Here is an 18,384-nt window from a genome sequence, read left to right on the forward strand (position 1 = left end):
GGCAGAGCTGTTTGACCGCAGCTCTCGTCGACAACCAGCTAACTCACAGAAACATGAAGTCGCTGCGATTCCTTGCCGCCGAGGGCTTCATCCGGAGTGGCCCCGCTGCTCTGGAAAACCTCAGCTGCGTGTCTTTCAACCTCTACCCAATTATCTTCAAGGCCTGCTACCTCCATGAGCAGGCTGTCCTGCTGCGTGGTTTGGTTCAGACGTGGCCCCTTCCTGATCTGAATCTACAAAGGCTCCTGGGAAAGACGGTCGACTGTGAGCTGGACCTCACCTCCCGCACCTGCAAGCTCTGTCTGACAGCTATTCTAACCGGCTTAAAGGTACTACAGTGGTCTTGTTTGCCTTTTAACATCCATGTCGTCCTTGTGTTTTAGTTGCATTTTTCCTGGGCCGTGTTTTCAGAACTTAGAATTGTAAACGTTTAATGACTTAAACGCTCCTTCCTTGGCAGTGTGAGTTTGTGTCGAAATGATCACAAGTTGACTCTTCATCCGTTTGCTCTTGTTTTCTGAAGGAGTATGTGCTGTCTCCTCCGCGAACCTACACCAAGAGCCTGCGCGTGGTGGACCTGACTGCACTGAAGGATGTCGAGCACCAGGCCTGCCCCTGCCAGTCGACTCTGGGTCGGTGGGCGAGGACCCAGCTCCTCACCAAAATGTGCTATGAGACCGTGGTGGCCATGCAAGCCAGCAATGTGCCCCAATCTGTCTTTGAAACGTCCGTCGATGTCCGTCTGAACGGCTTCATCACGGGCCGCAACTATGAGCAGGTGGCCCAGGTCTTCCTCCTCAGCAGCTACTGTCCGCTGAAGCTCCGTTTTGTTGCTTTTCGGGCCGATTCCCTCACTCTCAAACAGCTGTTCTACGTCCTTCGCCTAGCGGACCCTGAGGCCATGTCGAAGCTGGAGGTGGTCCACAACGTTCCCCTGGAGGCCGTGCACCTGGAGGTGCTGCTGTCCAGGGTGGAGTTCCCCAAACTGCAGTCTCTGACCCTGCCAGCTGGTGCGTTGGACGTGAGGAGGCTGGGCCTTGACGATGAGGATCTGCTGGCCACCATCGGCAATCTGCTGGCACAGCTGAGCAGGCTGACCGAGCTCCTGGTGGGTTTCTCAACTCTGACTGGACACCTGCGCAAGCTGCTGAGGTGAATACATGAAAACAGTCAAGGTGTCCTTGTGTGTGCGTGTGTGTTTGCTTGTGTGAACGAGGCGATGGACAGCTTTACTGTCGGGCCTTTCGTGCACACCAAAGAATCAAGAGCTTTAATATAGCTCAAAATAATCACCTTTAACCAGCGTCACGGGACACTGCAGCTCGGAGGCTCTTGTTTAACAATGGCAAGTATCTTGTTTTTAAAATTGCTGACTTGATGCCAGAGTGAGAACAGACAGCTGCACCTGGCCACAGCAGCAGGTTAAAGAGAAACCTGCTGGATAGACTTCACAGAGCTGTCGATCAAAGTCTGGCGTATAGTTTTAAAATACAAATACAGAATAATCTGAAATTTCTCCTTTTAAACATTTGATACAGTGCTCACCGGAGAGAAATATTGAACTTACTTCCAAAAAGATGTACTTGTAATTTTACAAGCATTTACATTTTCCCACTGTATTCTGTGACCTGAATTGGATTTCCATGGTTAGGGTTTGTGGCCCGGCACCAATCCTTTATGACAAATCCTACAAGATGAGGATACAAACCCTAATATGCGTCGGTCTGCTAATCACCACATTAAAAAAAAAAAAGTCCAATTCTGATACCACTGACCTTTTATCCTACACAAATTCACTTCCTTTAAACTCTCTCTTCTTTTCCCAGTCCTCTCAACACTCCCCTGCAGTGCTTGGAGTTGGCCAACTGCTGCCTGAACCGCGTGGACATGACGTACCTCTCCAACAGCCTCCACAGTGAGGCCCTGGTGCGCCTGGACATCAGCGGACACAACATCTTCGTCTCCTTCCCCACCTGTTTCCACAAACTGCTCAGCCGTTGCTCAGACACACTGGCCAGCCTGGCCCTTGAAGAATGCGACATAAAGGACGAGCACATGGACGCCTTCGCTAACGCTCTGGCATGCTGTCAGGCGCTGGAGGAGCTCAAACTCCTGGGAAACCCTCTGACCTCTACAGCCCTGCGGAGGTTGTTCTCCATGCTCTCTGCGGGCTTTCCAAAATTAAAGTACATAGAGCTACCTGTCCCCCGTGATTGCTACCCCGAGGACGTCACTTATCCTCTCGATGATGCAGTCCTACTAGGGTACGATAAAGATCTGTTTCAGGAGGTCAGGGCCCAGCTGATGGGGATCCTGGATGGAGCAGGCAGAGGGAGTGTGGAGGTTTGCACTCCGCTCATGGGGGCCTACGACCCGGACATTACTGAAACCAGCAACGAGCTGGGAGTGTCCATACTGAAATCGTTTAACAGCGTCGTTGGGAGCTTTATAGGAACTGTAACTGATGTGAACAAGAGGAGATCACAGACGCAGACAGATAATTAATGGATTAATAAACCAAATTGGACTGACAGAAAAAGGATCAAGATGAACTCAGATTGTTTACACGAGTCTAGATATTTGTGTAAAGAAGATCTGAATCTCCAAATGTAATGTTGGTAATTTTGTTGACCTTGAGTGACCCCTGCAATTTCATTTTAAAAGGTGTGTTCTTTGGCTAAATGAAACTATTTATTTTAATAGCACGCTAGTAGTAAGCTAACAAGCAGTAAGCACTTTTCTGTACATGACTAAAGGACAACAACTGGAAAATGGATTCAAGTAAACTAGATCTGTTGACATCAGGGCCACCATCAACGAAGCATCTTTTTTTTCCAAGTGCTTCCTATAGTCAGTAAGCTGAATATGTGCAGTAAAGCTAAATGTAGCTACTGTAATGATTATGGCAGATGATTGAATTTTGCTGGAATCTTGTATCTACTGTACATGTTTGAATGTCTCTATTTTGGTTGAAGTCTCATATATAACTGAATTTGTATAGGTAAACTGCACAATTCTGCAACAAGGGAAAGATCAGAATTTTGCAAGTTTGCCATTTTGTTTTAACAATAAAGAAAATCTTCAAAAAGCGGCACATTACATTTTCTAAAATGTACATTTATTTAATGGGCGCTTTTATAGATCACATTTCAGTTTAAATATTACACCAGGGGACAACCATGCATCGACCAAAGACCAGGATCAACAGTTTTGATCAGGAACCGTCTATTTCTTCATCCACTCCTCTTTTTCTTTCCTCTCACGGACCACCTCATCCACATATGGTGTCAGGTAAGGGACATCCTTAAGTAAAAAGATATGAAGACAAATGTGAGGTTAACAAATGACATGGGGATATATCAATATCACAACTCAAATGATCCTGTATTCTAACATTTTTCAGTCTTTAGGGAGGTGGAGGTGCATAGTACATGAAGCCAACATTACATTAAATACTTAATACCGAGTTTCCGCAGCTTAATATTAAGTTGAGTATGTAAATCAATTACAATGGAGCATATAATGTGAAATGATCATGAGAAAACGCTACTGCAAAAATCTACACGTACTATTGAAAGCCACACAGAGGCAGGTGGGGAAACAATGCAGCATAATATTTTGTCTTTATATTAAAAGCATATTTAAAGTATTTTAACGCACCTCTTCAAATTTTGTCCACATTTCTTTAGGGAGGATCTGCTGCTTCATGGAGAGATCCAGGGCCCTTTTCATCCTGAAGGTCCTGTCATTGTACAGGTCCTCTGGAAGCCTCCTGATGGCCTCTTTCACATCTTGATCCTCATACAATGTGTCATCGCGCATGAGACCTGACACACAGAACATGCAATGATGAAGATGATTATATAGGCGATAACTTGCTCATTCTAGACGTGCGTGTTTTCATGTGGCACTCTGAGGTTGAACTTACCCAGCTTGTTGAAGCCACACAAGCTGTAATACCACTTGCGGACCCCAAGCATGAGCCTGCCTGTCGCTACTAAAATTACATAACAGACAAACACAGAGACAGAACAGGGTCAGACAGGCAGCACAAGCTACATTTTAGGGAAAGACAGATCTTACAATTATGATCAGATGTGTAGAGGAAGGAGTTCTGACGGTGATGCAGTATTGCCACTACGTTGGTACAGTTGTTTTTCCTTTAGGTGGCGATCACTAGAATACCTAAAAACGATCTGTCAGACATAGTTCAATTATGACACTCAGTTGTGACGTACAAGCTATAAACTGTGTTCAAAGTATCCTATCTGATACAGACAATATGCTTTGGGTGACAAACAGCACATAACTTGACCCGCTAAGATCAGGATACGTTTTCTAGTGCACTGCAAAGACGGATGGGACAACATAACAGTTTCATTAGCTTTAACGTTAGGGAGCTAACATTGACTTGCCAGACACCCAAGTATATCGGTTACAGCATAACACCTAGCTTTGGCTGGACGCAATAACAGCTATTTGGTAAAATATCAAGAAACATTAAATCACTAACTAGACAGCAGTGCGTCTGTGTAGTTGGAACATAAATCACGTTATTTTACTGTAACAAGGCACTTGCTTGTACTCAGCTAACGTTAGTTAACCTAGCTGCACCCTTAGCATTAGCACGTTAGCATGGGGACACTAAAGGACACACACAAGTCAAATGATTGTGTGGGCGGATTCATCCAGAAAAAAAATCCGCAGAACAATTCGTTGTATTATGACATTAGTCACACCTTAGTCGTATTAAACCATCTTAACCGAGTTAAATCAAAAATGAAAATGTTAAGAAAAGGAGATGTTGGTTTACCTGGTGCCCTCGACGCCATTTTTAACACTAAGAACGACCGCGGTGACTTGTGGGTAAAGACGGACTATTGCACAACTTACATTACAGCTTATTTGGAAGTTTCCGGAACAGTGAAAACCTATAAAATATCACCGCTCTTAAAAACTCTGAAAGGTCAATCCGTTTGTACAGAATTAACACGCAAAATTCACTGTCTTCAAATTTAATGAAATAGCTCATTTTGTTGTTTGATCAAGACTTAGACCTTAGACCTAATCTAAAAGTTAGAGCAATCACATTGCGATCATAATAAGCATACAGGTCCTTTACCGAAGAAAAGGTGCCAGAAATACCTGAATGTCAAAGCACCCAGTTACAAGTAAAAGTTCTGTAGAGTAGAAGTAACTGCAGAAAATACATAAAGCATAAAGCCTCAAAAGTAAAAGTATTCTCATGCAGTGGACTGCCCCCTTTCAGAGTTTAATTCTGTCCTATACTATGACAACTGATCATTTTGTTTAAAGTATATTCATGACACTGTATTGGAAGGTTAAGCTCTACAGCATAATAATGCATCATCTTGCATAATATTTTTGTTTTTAAATGCAATTTTTAAATCTTGGGCAAATGTAATGGAGTAGAAAGCACAATATTTCACTGCGAAATTCTGTGCAGCATTAGTATCAAGAAGTATGGGTAATGGCCATACTGTAATAAATTGCAAGTACTTTGAAGTTGTAATTAAATGCACATTTTGAGTAAACCTACTTTGCCATATTCGACCTTTGAAAAAAATTTAGCCAGGTCCCTTTGACCTGGAAAATTAAAATAGGCTCACATCACTGACAGTTTTCGCTGGATGATGGAAATGAATTTTATCCACAGCCTCTACACTGAAGTAAATGTTTTGCAGGTAACAGAATGAATATAACTTTTCTCACATTCACTGTCTCATTAGACAGACAGTCATGGTAAATAAGAGTAGCATTCCAAACAGAGGAGATGATACACACTGTGTATATTTATTAAACATCACATTTACAAAGCACATTTTAGATCATAATGACTGATATTCCAGTTCATGCTCTATATGGCTTCAAACCTTAATGTCTGCAGGTATCTAACATTATGGAATTTATTCTGTGCGCTTGACCGACTGTTTTTTTTTTTTGAAGTTGTTTTTAATATCCTCTCATGAAGAATCAAAGTGTCTTCTGGAACAAATAAAAATCTTCCAATGTGGCCAAAGCCAACTCTGTGCAAAAAGTCTCATCAGGCAAAGACGCCAGGCGGTCCAGGGCGATGTAGTTGGGCTGAGATGGGTTATACTGAGCCTTTCCAAGGTACTCGAGGAACAGGTGGCGCTCCCTGATACGCAAGTACTTTGTATTGAGGACCTGTGGGAGGATATATCAGAGACTCAAGTTTTAAATCACGATAACGATAACACTACGCGAGGAAATATGTTCATACTGGAAACAATCAACAACCAACTACTATCAATCTACCTGTGGGAACTTGGTGATCAGATGGTGGGGCACCTTCATAGTGTTGTGGAGGAAATCAAATGTTTGCGTTAGCTTTCTTTTATTGGCTGTCAGCACTTTTGGGATGGTAGCAACAATGTGTTGGATCTCATTTTCCTTAAAGCCGAGCTCTATTCCACACACCTGTCGAATACAAAAAGTATTTAAAACACAGCACCTGAAAGTAATTCAAACAACATTTTCTGATAATATCTGCTGGCATTAAGTACCTTCAGATTTTCTTTAACAGGCTCCAAACTGCAGCACAGTAATCTTGGTAGACGAGCTGCAATGTTCCGTACCTGTGGAGGGAAAGAAAACTATCAATGATTTATTTTTCTATTAACAACATAATAATTTATGGTCCATAAAAGCAACCACAAGTAGCTTGATAATACACTCTACAAAGACAATCATGAATTCTTGTTAAGAGACAAACATGGCTCGGCTTCTACTACATCACTTGAAAATGATTACGTTAGAAGCACTGAGGCCGAGTTGCTGCTGATAGAACCCCAGTCTGTTGTCCAGCCTCTTCACACTGAAGTTGAGCAGATATGGAGCTCTGGACACCATGGAGGCAACAGTCTCAGCGCTGAATTTCTTTGACTTGAGATAGTTCACCCTTTGCAAACAATGGAAAAATGGGAGCATTACTGAGACTGCAGAGAAGAAAAATTACTTGACCTGTCACTATTGAAGTGCATAGTATATATGCTTACAGTTGCTTGAGCGACTAATCTCAGCTGACTGACTGATCTGAGTATTCACAATTTTCGTAAATATAAATATGCATCCATTGTTTCCATCCCTCCATCTCACCTGGCATGTAGATTTTCCAAACTCTCTGTGAGAATGAAGGGGTTGTGTGAGATGATATAGCCAAAGCGAGAGTCCTCCACCCCGATGTGTTTGAGAAACAGCAACCTTGGGGCAACATCTGTGCTGAAGTTGAGCCGCAGCAGCATGGAGCCTACGTTGGGCCTTTCATCAAGCTTCCACAGCTGTACACCTGCAATAAGAAGATGATTGTTTGAAAATTGTGCAGCCACCAAAAAATGGGATATGTCATCCTTTTCAGAGCATTGCGTACATCATAGTAGATCCGAATGTTTCCAAAGAACAAGTCAATTTGATTGACATTGTTCTCAACAATATTTTTGAAGTGGTTTCATTACCTAGCTGTACCAGTTTGCTGATTGTCTCAGACTGATCAACATAGTCTTTAAGAGAGGTGGAAGCTGGAGGCATGGCAGAAGGAACAGATATGCTGACGGCCTCTTCATCGCTGATCTCCTCCAGTGCAGATAATTCAGCAGCTGCGTCCAGATCTGGTAGAAGAGGGAAATACAGAGAGAAACAACTTATTTCATCTCCCACTCTAGAAGTGGTGAACATTTACATTTAATTACCCCATTAAGTGAAAAATGTTTTTCTGGTCACAACACCACACTAATATTTACCTAATGAAATCTGGCTTTCCGTCACTGGAGCAGCATCTCTGATTGTTGCAACATCAGCTCTTGACAGTTCCTTAGCCTCAGTTGCCACATGTGTGGTGGAGAAGTAACTGGAACAGAACACCTGTTGCTTCCACCTCTGTCTCGCCTGAGCTGTTGTGTGATTCCCCCAGATAACTGGGGATCCATTAAGAATTTTCGTAGGTAACCCTGTGACTGTAGCACAATGGCGAAGCTGAGTGGAGTACCGCCAGGTATTCGCCACTGTTGTGGAACAAAGAAGACGTCTGCATAGTAGACACAACTGTGCACAGGATGCAGCCATGGTGATTCTGCAAGATAAATAAATAAATAAATAAATAAATAAATAAATAAATAAATAAGAATACAGAGAAGACCAAACTCAAACATTTATTCGTACAGGAGGAGTTGGAAAACAAAATATCAATATATGAGTCTGATTTGATCTGTTCTGTCAATAAATGCAAATAATGCAGGAATTAATTATTGTATGTAAGGTACAGAGATGGTTTTATCTACACATACTGAGTAGAATTAACATGATGTGGTGCTGCATGTCAGTCCAACGGAATTTGTTTTAGAGCTATCTAGAGGCTAATCTAACTAACTTAGCTCAGCTGTTCATCAGTGTGATGGCTAGTATGAAGAAACGGAGCGATACCACCAGTGCCATTCATAGAAATATAGAATATTTTACCAATCCATGTGTTATTTCTGAATGCAGCTAGGACATTTAGCAGAGGTTAGAGTCAGAATTGTTGCCCTGAACTCTAGCTAGCTCAAGATGTTAGCTTGAAATGGATGCATCAGTAAATGTAGCAAGCGTTCGGAATAGTAAACCTGGCGGAAAAACAACAGAAGTCAAGTTTTAATTTCAGACTGTTAAATCTTTTACTCACGGTATTTGATTCCAACTATTTTATCATCGACTCGGCTCCATCATTCACCACAGTGTCGCGCAATGTCAACTGTTTTCACGTGCACATTAATGGCAGGACTTCGCGGAAGTGTCACAATGTGGGATGTACCACAGTGACGTATTTGTGGGTGCCACCATATGCAAATAACATAATCACGTGAATAGTCAACCGGAATAGCTGGATTTATTGAATGAGATAGCAATAGCTACAATTTTTTATTAAATTGTTGTACATCAATACTCCGTTCTATTTGTTTTCGTGAATACTAGAAGGCGTATTTTCACGTTCAAACACCCCCATTAGCTGTATGGTTCAGCTCGTCTTCAGAGTTTCTTGTTGCGGGGCTTTCTTCTCATCATCCTGTCTTTCTGCTTTTGCAGTTTCTTGCTTAAGCAACACTTACAATTCAGAAAGTAGCCCACAACAGCGACATGGCAGCCACCGCGACACCTCCCCGAACACCTCGGAAGGATGAAGTCAACTATGGGTTACATTTCAGAATGATAAACGAGCAACAAGTGGACGACATCTCCATGGACTTCTTCTACAAGCCACACACCATCACACTCCTCACAGTCACTGTGCTCAGCCTCATGTACTTCGCGTTTACCAGGTAAACTTCAGCTTGAAAGTTGAACTGTTAGTATGTCGAGTGATGTTTTGAAAATGTTTTAAGATACAAGCACAGAACCATTGACGTTCAATAGTTTGTCTAGCTGTTCGTATTTGAATGTAATATTCACAGTGCTTAATATGTGGGAACGTAAGTCTCCCTTTGCTAACATGTCTTACTGTTTGTTACAGGGATGATGAAAACTCTGATAACAATCTTCGAGTTGGTCTGTTGGTGGTGGTGTCCTTCTTCTTGGTCATCAGTGTCCTGGCTTTTCCAAATGGTAAGCTATGAAATTAAACTTACATTGGCTCATTCATTAAATGTTATTGAAGTCCCTGTCCTGTTATTCTCTTGTATTGGCCAGTACAGTTCTGAAACAATCAGGCAATGAATGGAAACGGGACAACAATTTTAATGATTAGTTATTAATTTAATAATTTTCTCAAGCAAAAACACAAAATAGTGTCTTCTTCCAGCTTCTCAAATGGGATTATTTATAATAATTGAATATTTGGTGGGTTTGGTCGAGGGAATCAAGCACAGACATGAGGGACGTTTATCAGCGATAGAGACAAAAAAAGCTAGTCCAAACATCTCTCCTGATTCGACTTTAGACTTTAGACTTTTATTTATCCCACACTGGGGAAATTCACTTGTCACAGTAGCAGGTAGACAGACATACAATAAGTACAGGACTTGATACTAAAAAATTCTAAAAAAAGATTTGAATAAGAGAGAAAAGATAAAATATAGGCAGGACTATACGTTATGTGGATTATATACAGGAGACAAACGTGCATTATTTACATTTAAACAAAGTGTCAGAGTATTGCCTTGTTGAGGTTGGATGTATAAAAGAATACAGTGTTTGAAAATAACAACAGACTCAGTGTATGAATATGAATATGTACAAAAAATGAAATAGTATTATTGCACAGGATAATTGCACAAGATGGCAGAGGTGTAAGCAGTGCAAGATAAGTAGGAGCATATGGTGCTACATTAAGGGTTGTTGGTGTTGAACATTCTGACAGCCGTTGAAATGAATGACCTGCGGTAGCGTTCCTTTTTACACTGTGGGTGATGCAGTCTGTTGCTGAAGGAGCTGCTTAAGGCCCCTACAGTCTCATGTAGAGGGTGAGAGGGGCTGACCATAATTGATGTCAGCTTGGCTAACATCCTCCTCTCACCCACCTCCTCAATGGAGTCCAGAGGACGGTCCAAGACTGGACCAGCCCTCGTCCTGTCCCTCTCTGAGCTTCCACAGCCCCAGCAGACCGCAGCGTAGAAGATAACTGATGCTGCCATTCACTGTGAAAGTTAAGCTCTGCCCTCCGACACAGTAGTTTGACAAAAAACTTGAGGTCAAATAGGGAACTTTTTTCTGGAGCTTTCGACCACCTCTTGTGGTCTTCTTCCACTGAGAGATCTTGCCGAGTTGTCATGGAGAGTTGTCCCGTATTGAACTTATGTGACAACAGGTAGTCGTACAAAGAAAGCTAACCGAGCACCCACTGGAGACCATGAGATGTAGTTGGTAACTGTGCAGAAACTCTGATAAACACTGATATGATGCTTTCTTCATCAGGTCCTTTCACCAGGCCTCACCCTGCAGTGTGGCGAGTGGTGTTTGGTGAGTGGTTGCCCACATCTGTCTCACTCACTTTCCATCATTCATATTCTAGGTGCTGTATCGTAGGCAACTGGACTTTAAGAGGTTTCTCCTCTCACCCAAGCGGCTTCTTCAGTTTGAACTAACTGGAGAGGAGTTAGCTGTCTTATAAACACTGTGTGGGAGTGTCCTTACAGAGTCGTTAAGGACACCTGTGCTCTCTGAGTTTCAGAGTTGTCAGGGCCACTTTTGAGTCTTCGGTCAAGCCGGCCTTTATGTGGGTTTCTAAGGCTAGGTGAGCCCAGGAGTGAATGGTTGTTGGATGCCTGAAGAGAGGACTCAGTACAGCATTGTAAGTGGGTGATAAGCAATGTCTCAGGCCACCTCCTCTGTTCAAAGATGGTCATTCCAGTTTGACAGAGATGGATTCCTCAACTCCTCTTTCAAACTCTGCATCTGGCTTCAGGCTGCACTGATTAAGTTAAGTGCAGCAAGGAATGCCACATTTCTACATTTTCGGGAGACAAAACAACCTCTCCATGAACAAACGGCACAACACAGGAGGGCCAGCTCCTCAGGTCAAGACTCTGATGTCCACATACATCTAAAGGAGGAAGTCCTTAATGACTCTCTATGGACACTCCCACACAAAGTTTAAAATCCAGCTAACCTCTTGGATGAGAGGTGAAGTCCAGTTGCCTACAATACAGCACCAATATTTACCATGACTTGGATGACTGAGAACCGTCATCATCATTTGCATTCACTTATTTTACTGCTTAATTCTTCTTTAAATTTTTCTTCATCCTCAATCACTTTCTCCTGTCCTGGGTAGGTCTCAGTGTTATGTACTTCCTGTTTCTCGTCTTCCTCATCTTCCTCAACTGGGACCAGGTGAAGCTATTGATGTACTGGGTGGACCCCAACCTGCGCAATGCCACACGGGAAGCAGATATCATGGTAAGGATGTTTTTTGAAACTCTTGTCATCCGAACCATCAGAGCAAGTTCATAGCATATCTAATACTATACAATACTATATGGGATGTTGGAAGAATGGAAGGATAGTTAGGGCAACAAACAACTATTTTCAATGTTGATATATCTACCAGTTACATTAAAAATGAATCATTTAGTCTACTCATTGTCCACAAGTATGTCACAAAATGCTCATCACAGTATCCCAGAGCTCAAAATAATGTTTTCAAAGTCCTTTTTTGACTAATCAACAGTCCAAAACCCAAAGACTCTTCAGTGATTAATCAGTTATTAAAACAGATTGCAGCTAATTTTCTTATCACTACAGCCCTATTCTCTTTACCTGATGTTTTCAATAATTCAGTAATTGTCAAATTATGCTCTGCATCTCTGAATAGATCAGATATCTGACAAAAAGATAATGTAATATTACTGTTCTTTGGATGCAGTGATGCAGAGAATATGGTTAATTTAAGATGAAGACATATCAAGCTATTGATGGTTTACCATTGTGTTTTTTCTAATTCAGTCACCTTTCCTTACATTACCATTCTAGGAATATGCTGTAAACTGTACAGTGATTACATGGGAGCGGATCTTGAGCCACTTCGACATCTTTGCATTTGGCCACTTTGCAGGCTGGGCCATGAAGGCACTGCTCATCCGCAGCTACGGCCTCTGTTGGACCATCAGCATCACCTGGGAACTAACTGAGGTAGTTTTTATGTTTTCAAAATGGGGCCAGTCACATACTGAAATTTGTTACGTGAATCGCGTCCAGGGGAGCTACACAGAAAGTCATTCAAAATAAGTCATTATTTCTAACTTCCTCAGCTCTGTCTGTGCAGTCCACAAGGAGTGTTTGTTTGGGAGTAACTCATCATAACAAAGCAGTAGTATGAGCAGGAGTTTCTGCACATAACAAGGGTGTTGCCTTGACTGTTGCCACTTGTCAACTGGAGGGATTAGATTACTGGACTCAGCCTAATACCAGATTTACTCATCACAGAACCAACTGCGTCACAGACCCTGGAGTCATTCAAACTGTAAACTTAACAAATGTTGCCCCTTGATTGAAAAAAAAAAATCAGTTTCACCACATTAATTAATTTTATTTTCTCAGCTGTTCTTCATGCACCTGCTGCCAAACTTTGCGGAGTGCTGGTGGGATCAGGTGATACTCGACATACTGTTGTGTAACGGAGGAGGCATCTGGCTAGGGATGACTGCCTGTCGGTTTTTGGAAATGAGGACCTACCGCTGGGCCAGCATCAAGTCAGTGAATCTGATATTTTTTCACTTAATCTTTCTTCTGTACATTCATTTCTGAATTTCAGCTCTTTTGGAATTCAAAACTCCTTAGTCAGATGTGTTTTTAAAAATGTTTTTCCTTTGATAAATAAAATCAGTAAAAACAGGTCATATTAGCAGAGTCCCATTAGAGTCACATCATTTATTGTTGGCCTGTAACTGCACAGTAATTTTAATGTGCACATGCTCTGTTTAGGGAAATCCACAGCACTACAGGGAAGATAAAGCGAGCCGTGCTCCAGTTCACCCCAGCCAGCTGGACGTATGTGCGCTGGTTTGACCCGAAGTCGTCCTTCCAGAGGCTAGCAGGCATCTATCTCTTTATGATCTTGTGGCAGGTACTGTAATCTTTGACACAGAAATACCTACAAATGTAAGTATCAGGGCTGTAAATAACAATGATATTCCCTATTAATGTATCTGTTGATTATCTCTTTTAATTGATCAAGTGTCCCCTTCTCTTCATAATCCTGCTCATCACACTAGTCAGCAAATATACAACACACCACAAGGAATTCTTTAAAATCTCATCTGTCTTGCATCTTTTATCTTCACAGCTGACAGAGTTGAACACGTTCTTTCTCAAGCACATCTTCGTCTTCCAGGCGTCTCACCCTCTCAGCTGGTGTCGTATCCTCCTTGTTGGAGTCATCACTGCACCCACTGTTAGGTATTTCCAATCTTTTATTTCAACAAGAAATGTGATTTACTGGATCTAAACAATACCTGACATGAATATTTTTTATTATAAGGTAGCACCTCAATTCTGGCATTACAATTTGTTTTTAAGGAGTTTTTAAAGATGCTTCTTTTATATCTTACTTCCCTAACTTCTACTTTCTTTAACCTCTTTCAGACAATATTATGCATACCTGACAGACACCCAGTGTAAACGAGTTGGCACGCAATGCTGGGTGTTTGGGTGAGTATGTTTTGCCCTGTGTTTTCCACTGGTCTAGAAACAAATTTTGAAGCTGTATTAAAGTAAGGATTCTTTCAAGGGCTCTTTCAATATTTTTACCTTTACTACACTTCTGTTTGACTAATTTGCTTGTAGTTGCCTGTCAGTAAAATGGGGGTTGTGGGTTTATCATTAATAGCAGTAGTCTTGACCTTTGTCCAGAGTCTGGTAGGTGTTCTCTGAATTTGTCGGCTTTTATCACAATGAAGGCTGGTTGGCTATCTCTGTTTTTCATCAAACAAATCATAAAGCGTGCTCAAAGACTGCACAATGAATCAAGAGTTTCACTTGTTACTGATCTACTCCTGTTTGAAATGATTGGCAGGCAAGACGAGGAATGTTTTAATATATGACAACCAATCAAAGTCTTGCACAAGTACAGCGTAACACTGAATGGAAGCTTCCCACACGTGGCAACAGCTCAGCCAAACTAACAGCAGTCCACTCTCAAATCACAGTTGTCTTGACCATTAGCTATTTTATTAGCCTGTAAGTTTTTCGTCTAAACATTAATTTTATTTATTTGGACTTGAATGTTTACTTTTAGAGAGGCTTTTTGAAATTCAGCTTTATAAAACCAAAATAAAATTCATAACATAACATAGTTATTGACCTCATCTCAGACACAAAGCTGCTAATGCCCCCAGTCTGCTCTAGTTTCCATAGCAACGAGACAGACCCTCTCTCTGTATGCATGAAATACGAGTCGCTCTCTTGTCTGAGGTTTGCCCATGAAATGTAACCTTTGAAAGTGAAAAACAGTTTCCCACAGCAATATGTTGTGTGAATGTTGTGATGTATTTGAATGACTAGGGAACAATAATACAGAACATGTACATTTGTACTCAAATGCCACAAGTGTTATGTATTCACAGAAGAAGCTCAATTGCAGTGAAATGGCATTGCCAAGAGAGGGGGCCATTGTTAAATACAAAACCTTCTTTTTTTTAACAACCATTAATCTAATGCTTTTATACTTCCCTTCAGGGCCATTGCTTTCCTCGAGGCGCTTGCTTGTGTGAAATTCGGTCATGACTTATTTTCCAAGACACAAATTCGCTATGTACTCCTGTGGCTGCTTTGTCTGGTAAGAAAATACATATTTGCTGATTATTTCTTATAAGTCAGAGCAATATACGCACTCACTGAAAAATGATGATTTCATAAAAATGTGATCAAAATGTGATGTGATGCATCGCCTCTTTTGCCACCTATTGTAGTATCTTGGCCATGCAGTTATGAGACAGTCTTTATGCAACTGCTCAAGGTGAACAGGCACATGTTTCTTTCCAACTGTAGTGCCTTGTTTGCCTTTGTCTGGCACATTAGAATTCAGTTTTGCAAGTCTGTTCTTATACAAAGCAAGTGTGAGAAAACATAGCGTTTAACCAACCTTTTTGCATCCTCTTTTACATTTCAGGCACTCATCACACTTCTCTGTTTATATGGCATGATGTGGTATGAGCAAAGCAAAATTAAGGTGAGACATTTTGGTTCTTGATTGAATGCTTTCATTGCATTTTATGCATTTGTTTACAAAATGTTTAAAGAGTAACTTAAAACCAGCTGAAAGTCTTTTTTTTTTTTTGCTGACGTATTTTGTTGCAGTAAAAGCAAAGTTTTTTTGTCATCACAGTAGGAAAAGCACAGGTGTCACTATTTAAGTGACCCTCCGAGTAAGCCATGACCGTGACCTAGCATGCACAATACCAGAACCTTGAAATTAAAGCAGATAAATTGAATTCAGCTGTCATTATTTTACGATTTACACCTGCGGTTTTCCTGTTTTTAATATGTGAAACAGCGATCTCAAGCTTAATGTGTCAATACTCTCAAAGTTTTTCATCGTTTTTATTCCAGATCAGATATACCACTTATATCACTCTGTTTATCCTTCTGCTTACAGAGAACCTCTGTGGAAAATGAGGACTATGATGACAGCAGTGTTGTCAGCTCATGTGGTTTTGTCCCAGACAACGTCACAGGTCGGTCTCATAACAGGAACACTGGCAACATCTCTCTTGTAAACTTCATCCTAAATGTTTAACATAGTTATGTCATTTTCCTTCATAGCTCAGAGGGATTCCTTGAGAAGTTTACAACCTACAAAGCGGAGGAGAGCTTCTGGGAAGAACAGATTTATGAATGGCCATGGAGGAAAGAGACAATGAACAACTCTGAGTACTTGTTTGGTCTGTGAAAGGGTGAAGGATTCTCTCTAGAAAGCATCCAACAAGGGGAATACACTATGCACTTAAATGTGTTGAATAATTAATAGTTTGATCAAGGGTTTTATAAATCCTATGGGGCAGAAATAAGACTTTAAAACACAGTCACATTGTACCATTTGAACTTAGCCTCAACTTGGGTAGTAGCAGATCTTAAATCCTGCATGACTATAAGGAAAAATTGGCTATGTATATAAAGTGGTAAGAGACCCCCTCTTAAAAACCCCCCTCATAGTGTTTCCACGTGGGATTACTGGTGGCGCCACAGTCAAAAGGAAACAGATTTGACACAACACTGGAGCGCTTTCATCAAAGTGAATACCCGTCCGTTAACTTTTGTTTTACCTCAGTTTCTATTCCTCTCCCTCGTCACCTTCTTTGCCTCTTCCATCAGTGGGGTATTTTTCTTTTGCAGTGTAGGGTTTTCACAGTTCCAGTTATTCCACTGTTACCTGGGTATGGTGATACAGGAAAAACAACGTCTCTTCCTATTTTGGTTGCACAATGGCAGACAGACTTTCTTTAGGGCGTAATTCATCCTTCATGTCTTGTGAGCCTGGTGGCACCAATTGGCATAGTGAAAGTAAGGTTTATAGGGAACCAAACTATACAAGGATGGTGACATTGGTATTACTCAAAAAATCTGTCTATTGCCAGTTTAATGTAAAAGATTTAAATAACAAGGATTATGTCCTGAATTTTGGAAGAAGAGATTGCTTTATTTGCACTGTACAAGCTAGCATCTTTTCTATCATAAACTACTGAGTAATGTTTGGTTCTTTGTAATATGGCACAGGTGTGTCTGGTTAGGGGTGAAGCAGCTTTATCAGAGTGGTCAGGTTTGCATATATAGTATGTATATGCCACAGGCACTATTATTTTTGCACTTAACCACGTGTTTATGAATATTTCTCTGTGCTAATTTTACTACACTTACTACTTAATTTAAGATTACAATTATTGTTGTTTCTAAGTCAATTGAGATTATAACAATTTGTTGCCTTAAAATATTTGTATTGTGAAATAACTGCCAAAAGTGACCACATTTGTACTTAGTTATGATACAGTACAGTACAGCTTTTCAATCGAAATTTCATCATCAGGAAAGATGTGTTTTTTGTACTTGAAATGAGAGCAGCCAAGAGTTACTGAACCAAATGTAGCTTTTATGTGCTACACAAACCTTCTTTTAGCTTTCAGAAGTGTGGTTACTGAAACCGTTTATATGTCATTTTTGTAATGTTTGTATTTGTTTGTAATTATAGATGGAAGTATGTGTGAGAAGCTTACTGACAGAGAATACTGTGACATTCAATGCAATAGCACTGTCATTCACTGTGACATTCAAAAGCAGAGGATAATCACGTGTGAAGTGATCATTTTTTGTGATCTAAATGAATGAAATGTAAAGTTAATACAAAACAGTTGCTGGTCCATATAAGCTGTTTTTAATATTGTTGAATTATGCAATATAGAGTCATATTTAGTGTGAGTGTTAGAACATGTTTGCTTCATTGAACTTGTATTGATGAAACCTTTTTTGGCACTAGTCTTCCTCACTGATTCCAGTCTTTTGATCATCTGCAATGCTTTAAATGTTAGACCACACTGTATTTAAAACAAATGTTTCTTAATCATGGCATCCAATGCACTGCTTGCTCTAACTGATTTGTGATCCTATATGGATGGGTTTGTTTGTTTGTTTTTTTACACTTAATTAAATGATCACATATCATTGATTTGTTTTTTCATTGTGTGCACTCTTGAAAATTTTTTATTGTCTCCTTGTCCTTGAGATGTTGTCAGTAGCTAAAGTAACTGATTAACGATATTGCATTTAACTTTTGCACATTTCATGGTGATTTCTGTTTTCACATCTTCAGTACAAGTACAATTATTGGCTAGATACAAAAACAAAAGAACAATTCTCATTGAATAGAAACATTCCTTGAGTATGTCA

General features: G+C 40.7%; 4 protein-coding genes across 4 annotated transcripts; 2 read left to right on the forward strand and 2 right to left on the reverse strand.

Moving 5' to 3' along the window:
- The first annotated feature begins 17 nt into the window (after nucleotides 1-17).
- On the forward strand, nucleotides 18-3,088 carry lrrc14b (leucine rich repeat containing 14B). Its single transcript, XM_037093802.1, has 3 exons — nucleotides 18-329; nucleotides 524-1,152; nucleotides 1,827-3,088. Exons 1-3 carry the CDS (start codon nucleotides 54-56, stop codon nucleotides 2,503-2,505), a joined length of 1,584 nt encoding a protein of 527 aa, XP_036949697.1. The 5' UTR covers nucleotides 18-53; the 3' UTR covers nucleotides 2,506-3,088.
- Nucleotides 3,089-3,096: 8 nt separating this feature from the next.
- LOC119017250 (cytochrome b-c1 complex subunit 7) lies at nucleotides 3,097-4,902 on the reverse strand. Its single transcript, XM_037093806.1, has 4 exons — nucleotides 4,814-4,902; nucleotides 3,929-3,997; nucleotides 3,661-3,827; nucleotides 3,097-3,303 (listed from the first exon to the last, which is right to left on the reverse strand). The coding sequence occupies exons 1-4, from the start codon at nucleotides 4,830-4,832 to the stop codon at nucleotides 3,226-3,228; spliced, it is 333 nt and encodes a 110-aa protein (XP_036949701.1). The 5' UTR covers nucleotides 4,833-4,902; the 3' UTR covers nucleotides 3,097-3,225.
- An 891-nt stretch (nucleotides 4,903-5,793) lies between these two features.
- mterf3 (mitochondrial transcription termination factor 3) lies at nucleotides 5,794-8,847 on the reverse strand. The gene is made up of 8 exons (XM_037093464.1): nucleotides 8,699-8,847; nucleotides 7,782-8,110; nucleotides 7,497-7,649; nucleotides 7,141-7,330; nucleotides 6,796-6,943; nucleotides 6,549-6,620; nucleotides 6,301-6,462; nucleotides 5,794-6,189 (listed from the first exon to the last, which is right to left on the reverse strand). The coding sequence occupies exons 2-8, from the start codon at nucleotides 8,101-8,103 to the stop codon at nucleotides 5,995-5,997; spliced, it is 1,242 nt and encodes a 413-aa protein (XP_036949359.1). The 5' UTR covers nucleotides 8,104-8,110; nucleotides 8,699-8,847; the 3' UTR covers nucleotides 5,794-5,994.
- Nucleotides 8,848-8,900: 53 nt separating this feature from the next.
- On the forward strand, nucleotides 8,901-18,163 carry ptdss1b (phosphatidylserine synthase 1b). Its single transcript, XM_037093463.1, has 13 exons — nucleotides 8,901-9,332; nucleotides 9,524-9,615; nucleotides 10,924-10,968; nucleotides 11,783-11,907; nucleotides 12,481-12,639; nucleotides 13,048-13,199; nucleotides 13,432-13,573; nucleotides 13,793-13,905; nucleotides 14,092-14,157; nucleotides 15,184-15,283; nucleotides 15,617-15,676; nucleotides 16,103-16,181; nucleotides 16,270-18,163. The coding sequence occupies exons 1-13, from the start codon at nucleotides 9,151-9,153 to the stop codon at nucleotides 16,365-16,367; spliced, it is 1,413 nt and encodes a 470-aa protein (XP_036949358.1). The 5' UTR covers nucleotides 8,901-9,150; the 3' UTR covers nucleotides 16,368-18,163.
- The last annotated feature ends 221 nt before the right edge of the window (nucleotides 18,164-18,384 follow it).

The sequence above is a fragment of the Acanthopagrus latus genome, chromosome 3, assembly GCF_904848185.1.
Source record: "Acanthopagrus latus isolate v.2019 chromosome 3, fAcaLat1.1, whole genome shotgun sequence".
In the NCBI taxonomy this organism is placed as follows: Eukaryota; Metazoa; Chordata; class Actinopteri; order Spariformes; family Sparidae; genus Acanthopagrus; species Acanthopagrus latus.

Coding starts and splice junctions, on each gene's coding strand:
- lrrc14b (XM_037093802.1), top strand. CDS start 54: ATGAAGTCGCTGCGATTCCTTGCCGCCGAGGGCTTCATCCGGAGTGGC. Junction 330..523: donor CTATTCTAACCGGCTTAAAG/GTACTACAGTGG, acceptor TGTTTTCTGAAG/GAGTATGTGCTGTCTCCTCC. Junction 1,153..1,826: donor CACCTGCGCAAGCTGCTGAG/GTGAATACATGA, acceptor TTCTTTTCCCAG/TCCTCTCAACACTCCCCTGC.
- LOC119017250 (XM_037093806.1), bottom strand. Junction 3,828..3,928: donor GTGTGGCTTCAACAAGCTGG/GTAAGTTCAACC, acceptor TCTGTGTGTCAG/GTCTCATGCGCGATGACACA. Junction 3,304..3,660: donor TGTGGACAAAATTTGAAGAG/GTGCGTTAAAAT, acceptor TTTTTACTTAAG/GATGTCCCTTACCTGACACC.
- mterf3 (XM_037093464.1), bottom strand. CDS start 8,103: ATGGCTGCATCCTGTGCACAGTTGTGTCTACTATGCAGACGTCTTCTT. Junction 7,331..7,496: donor CAGCAAACTGGTACAGCTAG/GTAATGAAACCA, acceptor TTCTTATTGCAG/GTGTACAGCTGTGGAAGCTT. Junction 6,190..6,300: donor TGATCACCAAGTTCCCACAG/GTAGATTGATAG, acceptor ATCCTCCCACAG/GTCCTCAATACAAAGTACTT.
- ptdss1b (XM_037093463.1), top strand. CDS start 9,151: ATGGCAGCCACCGCGACACCTCCCCGAACACCTCGGAAGGATGAAGTC. Junction 9,616..10,923: donor TGTCCTGGCTTTTCCAAATG/GTAAGCTATGAA, acceptor TTTCTTCATCAG/GTCCTTTCACCAGGCCTCAC. Junction 13,906..14,091: donor ATCACTGCACCCACTGTTAG/GTATTTCCAATC, acceptor AACCTCTTTCAG/ACAATATTATGCATACCTGA.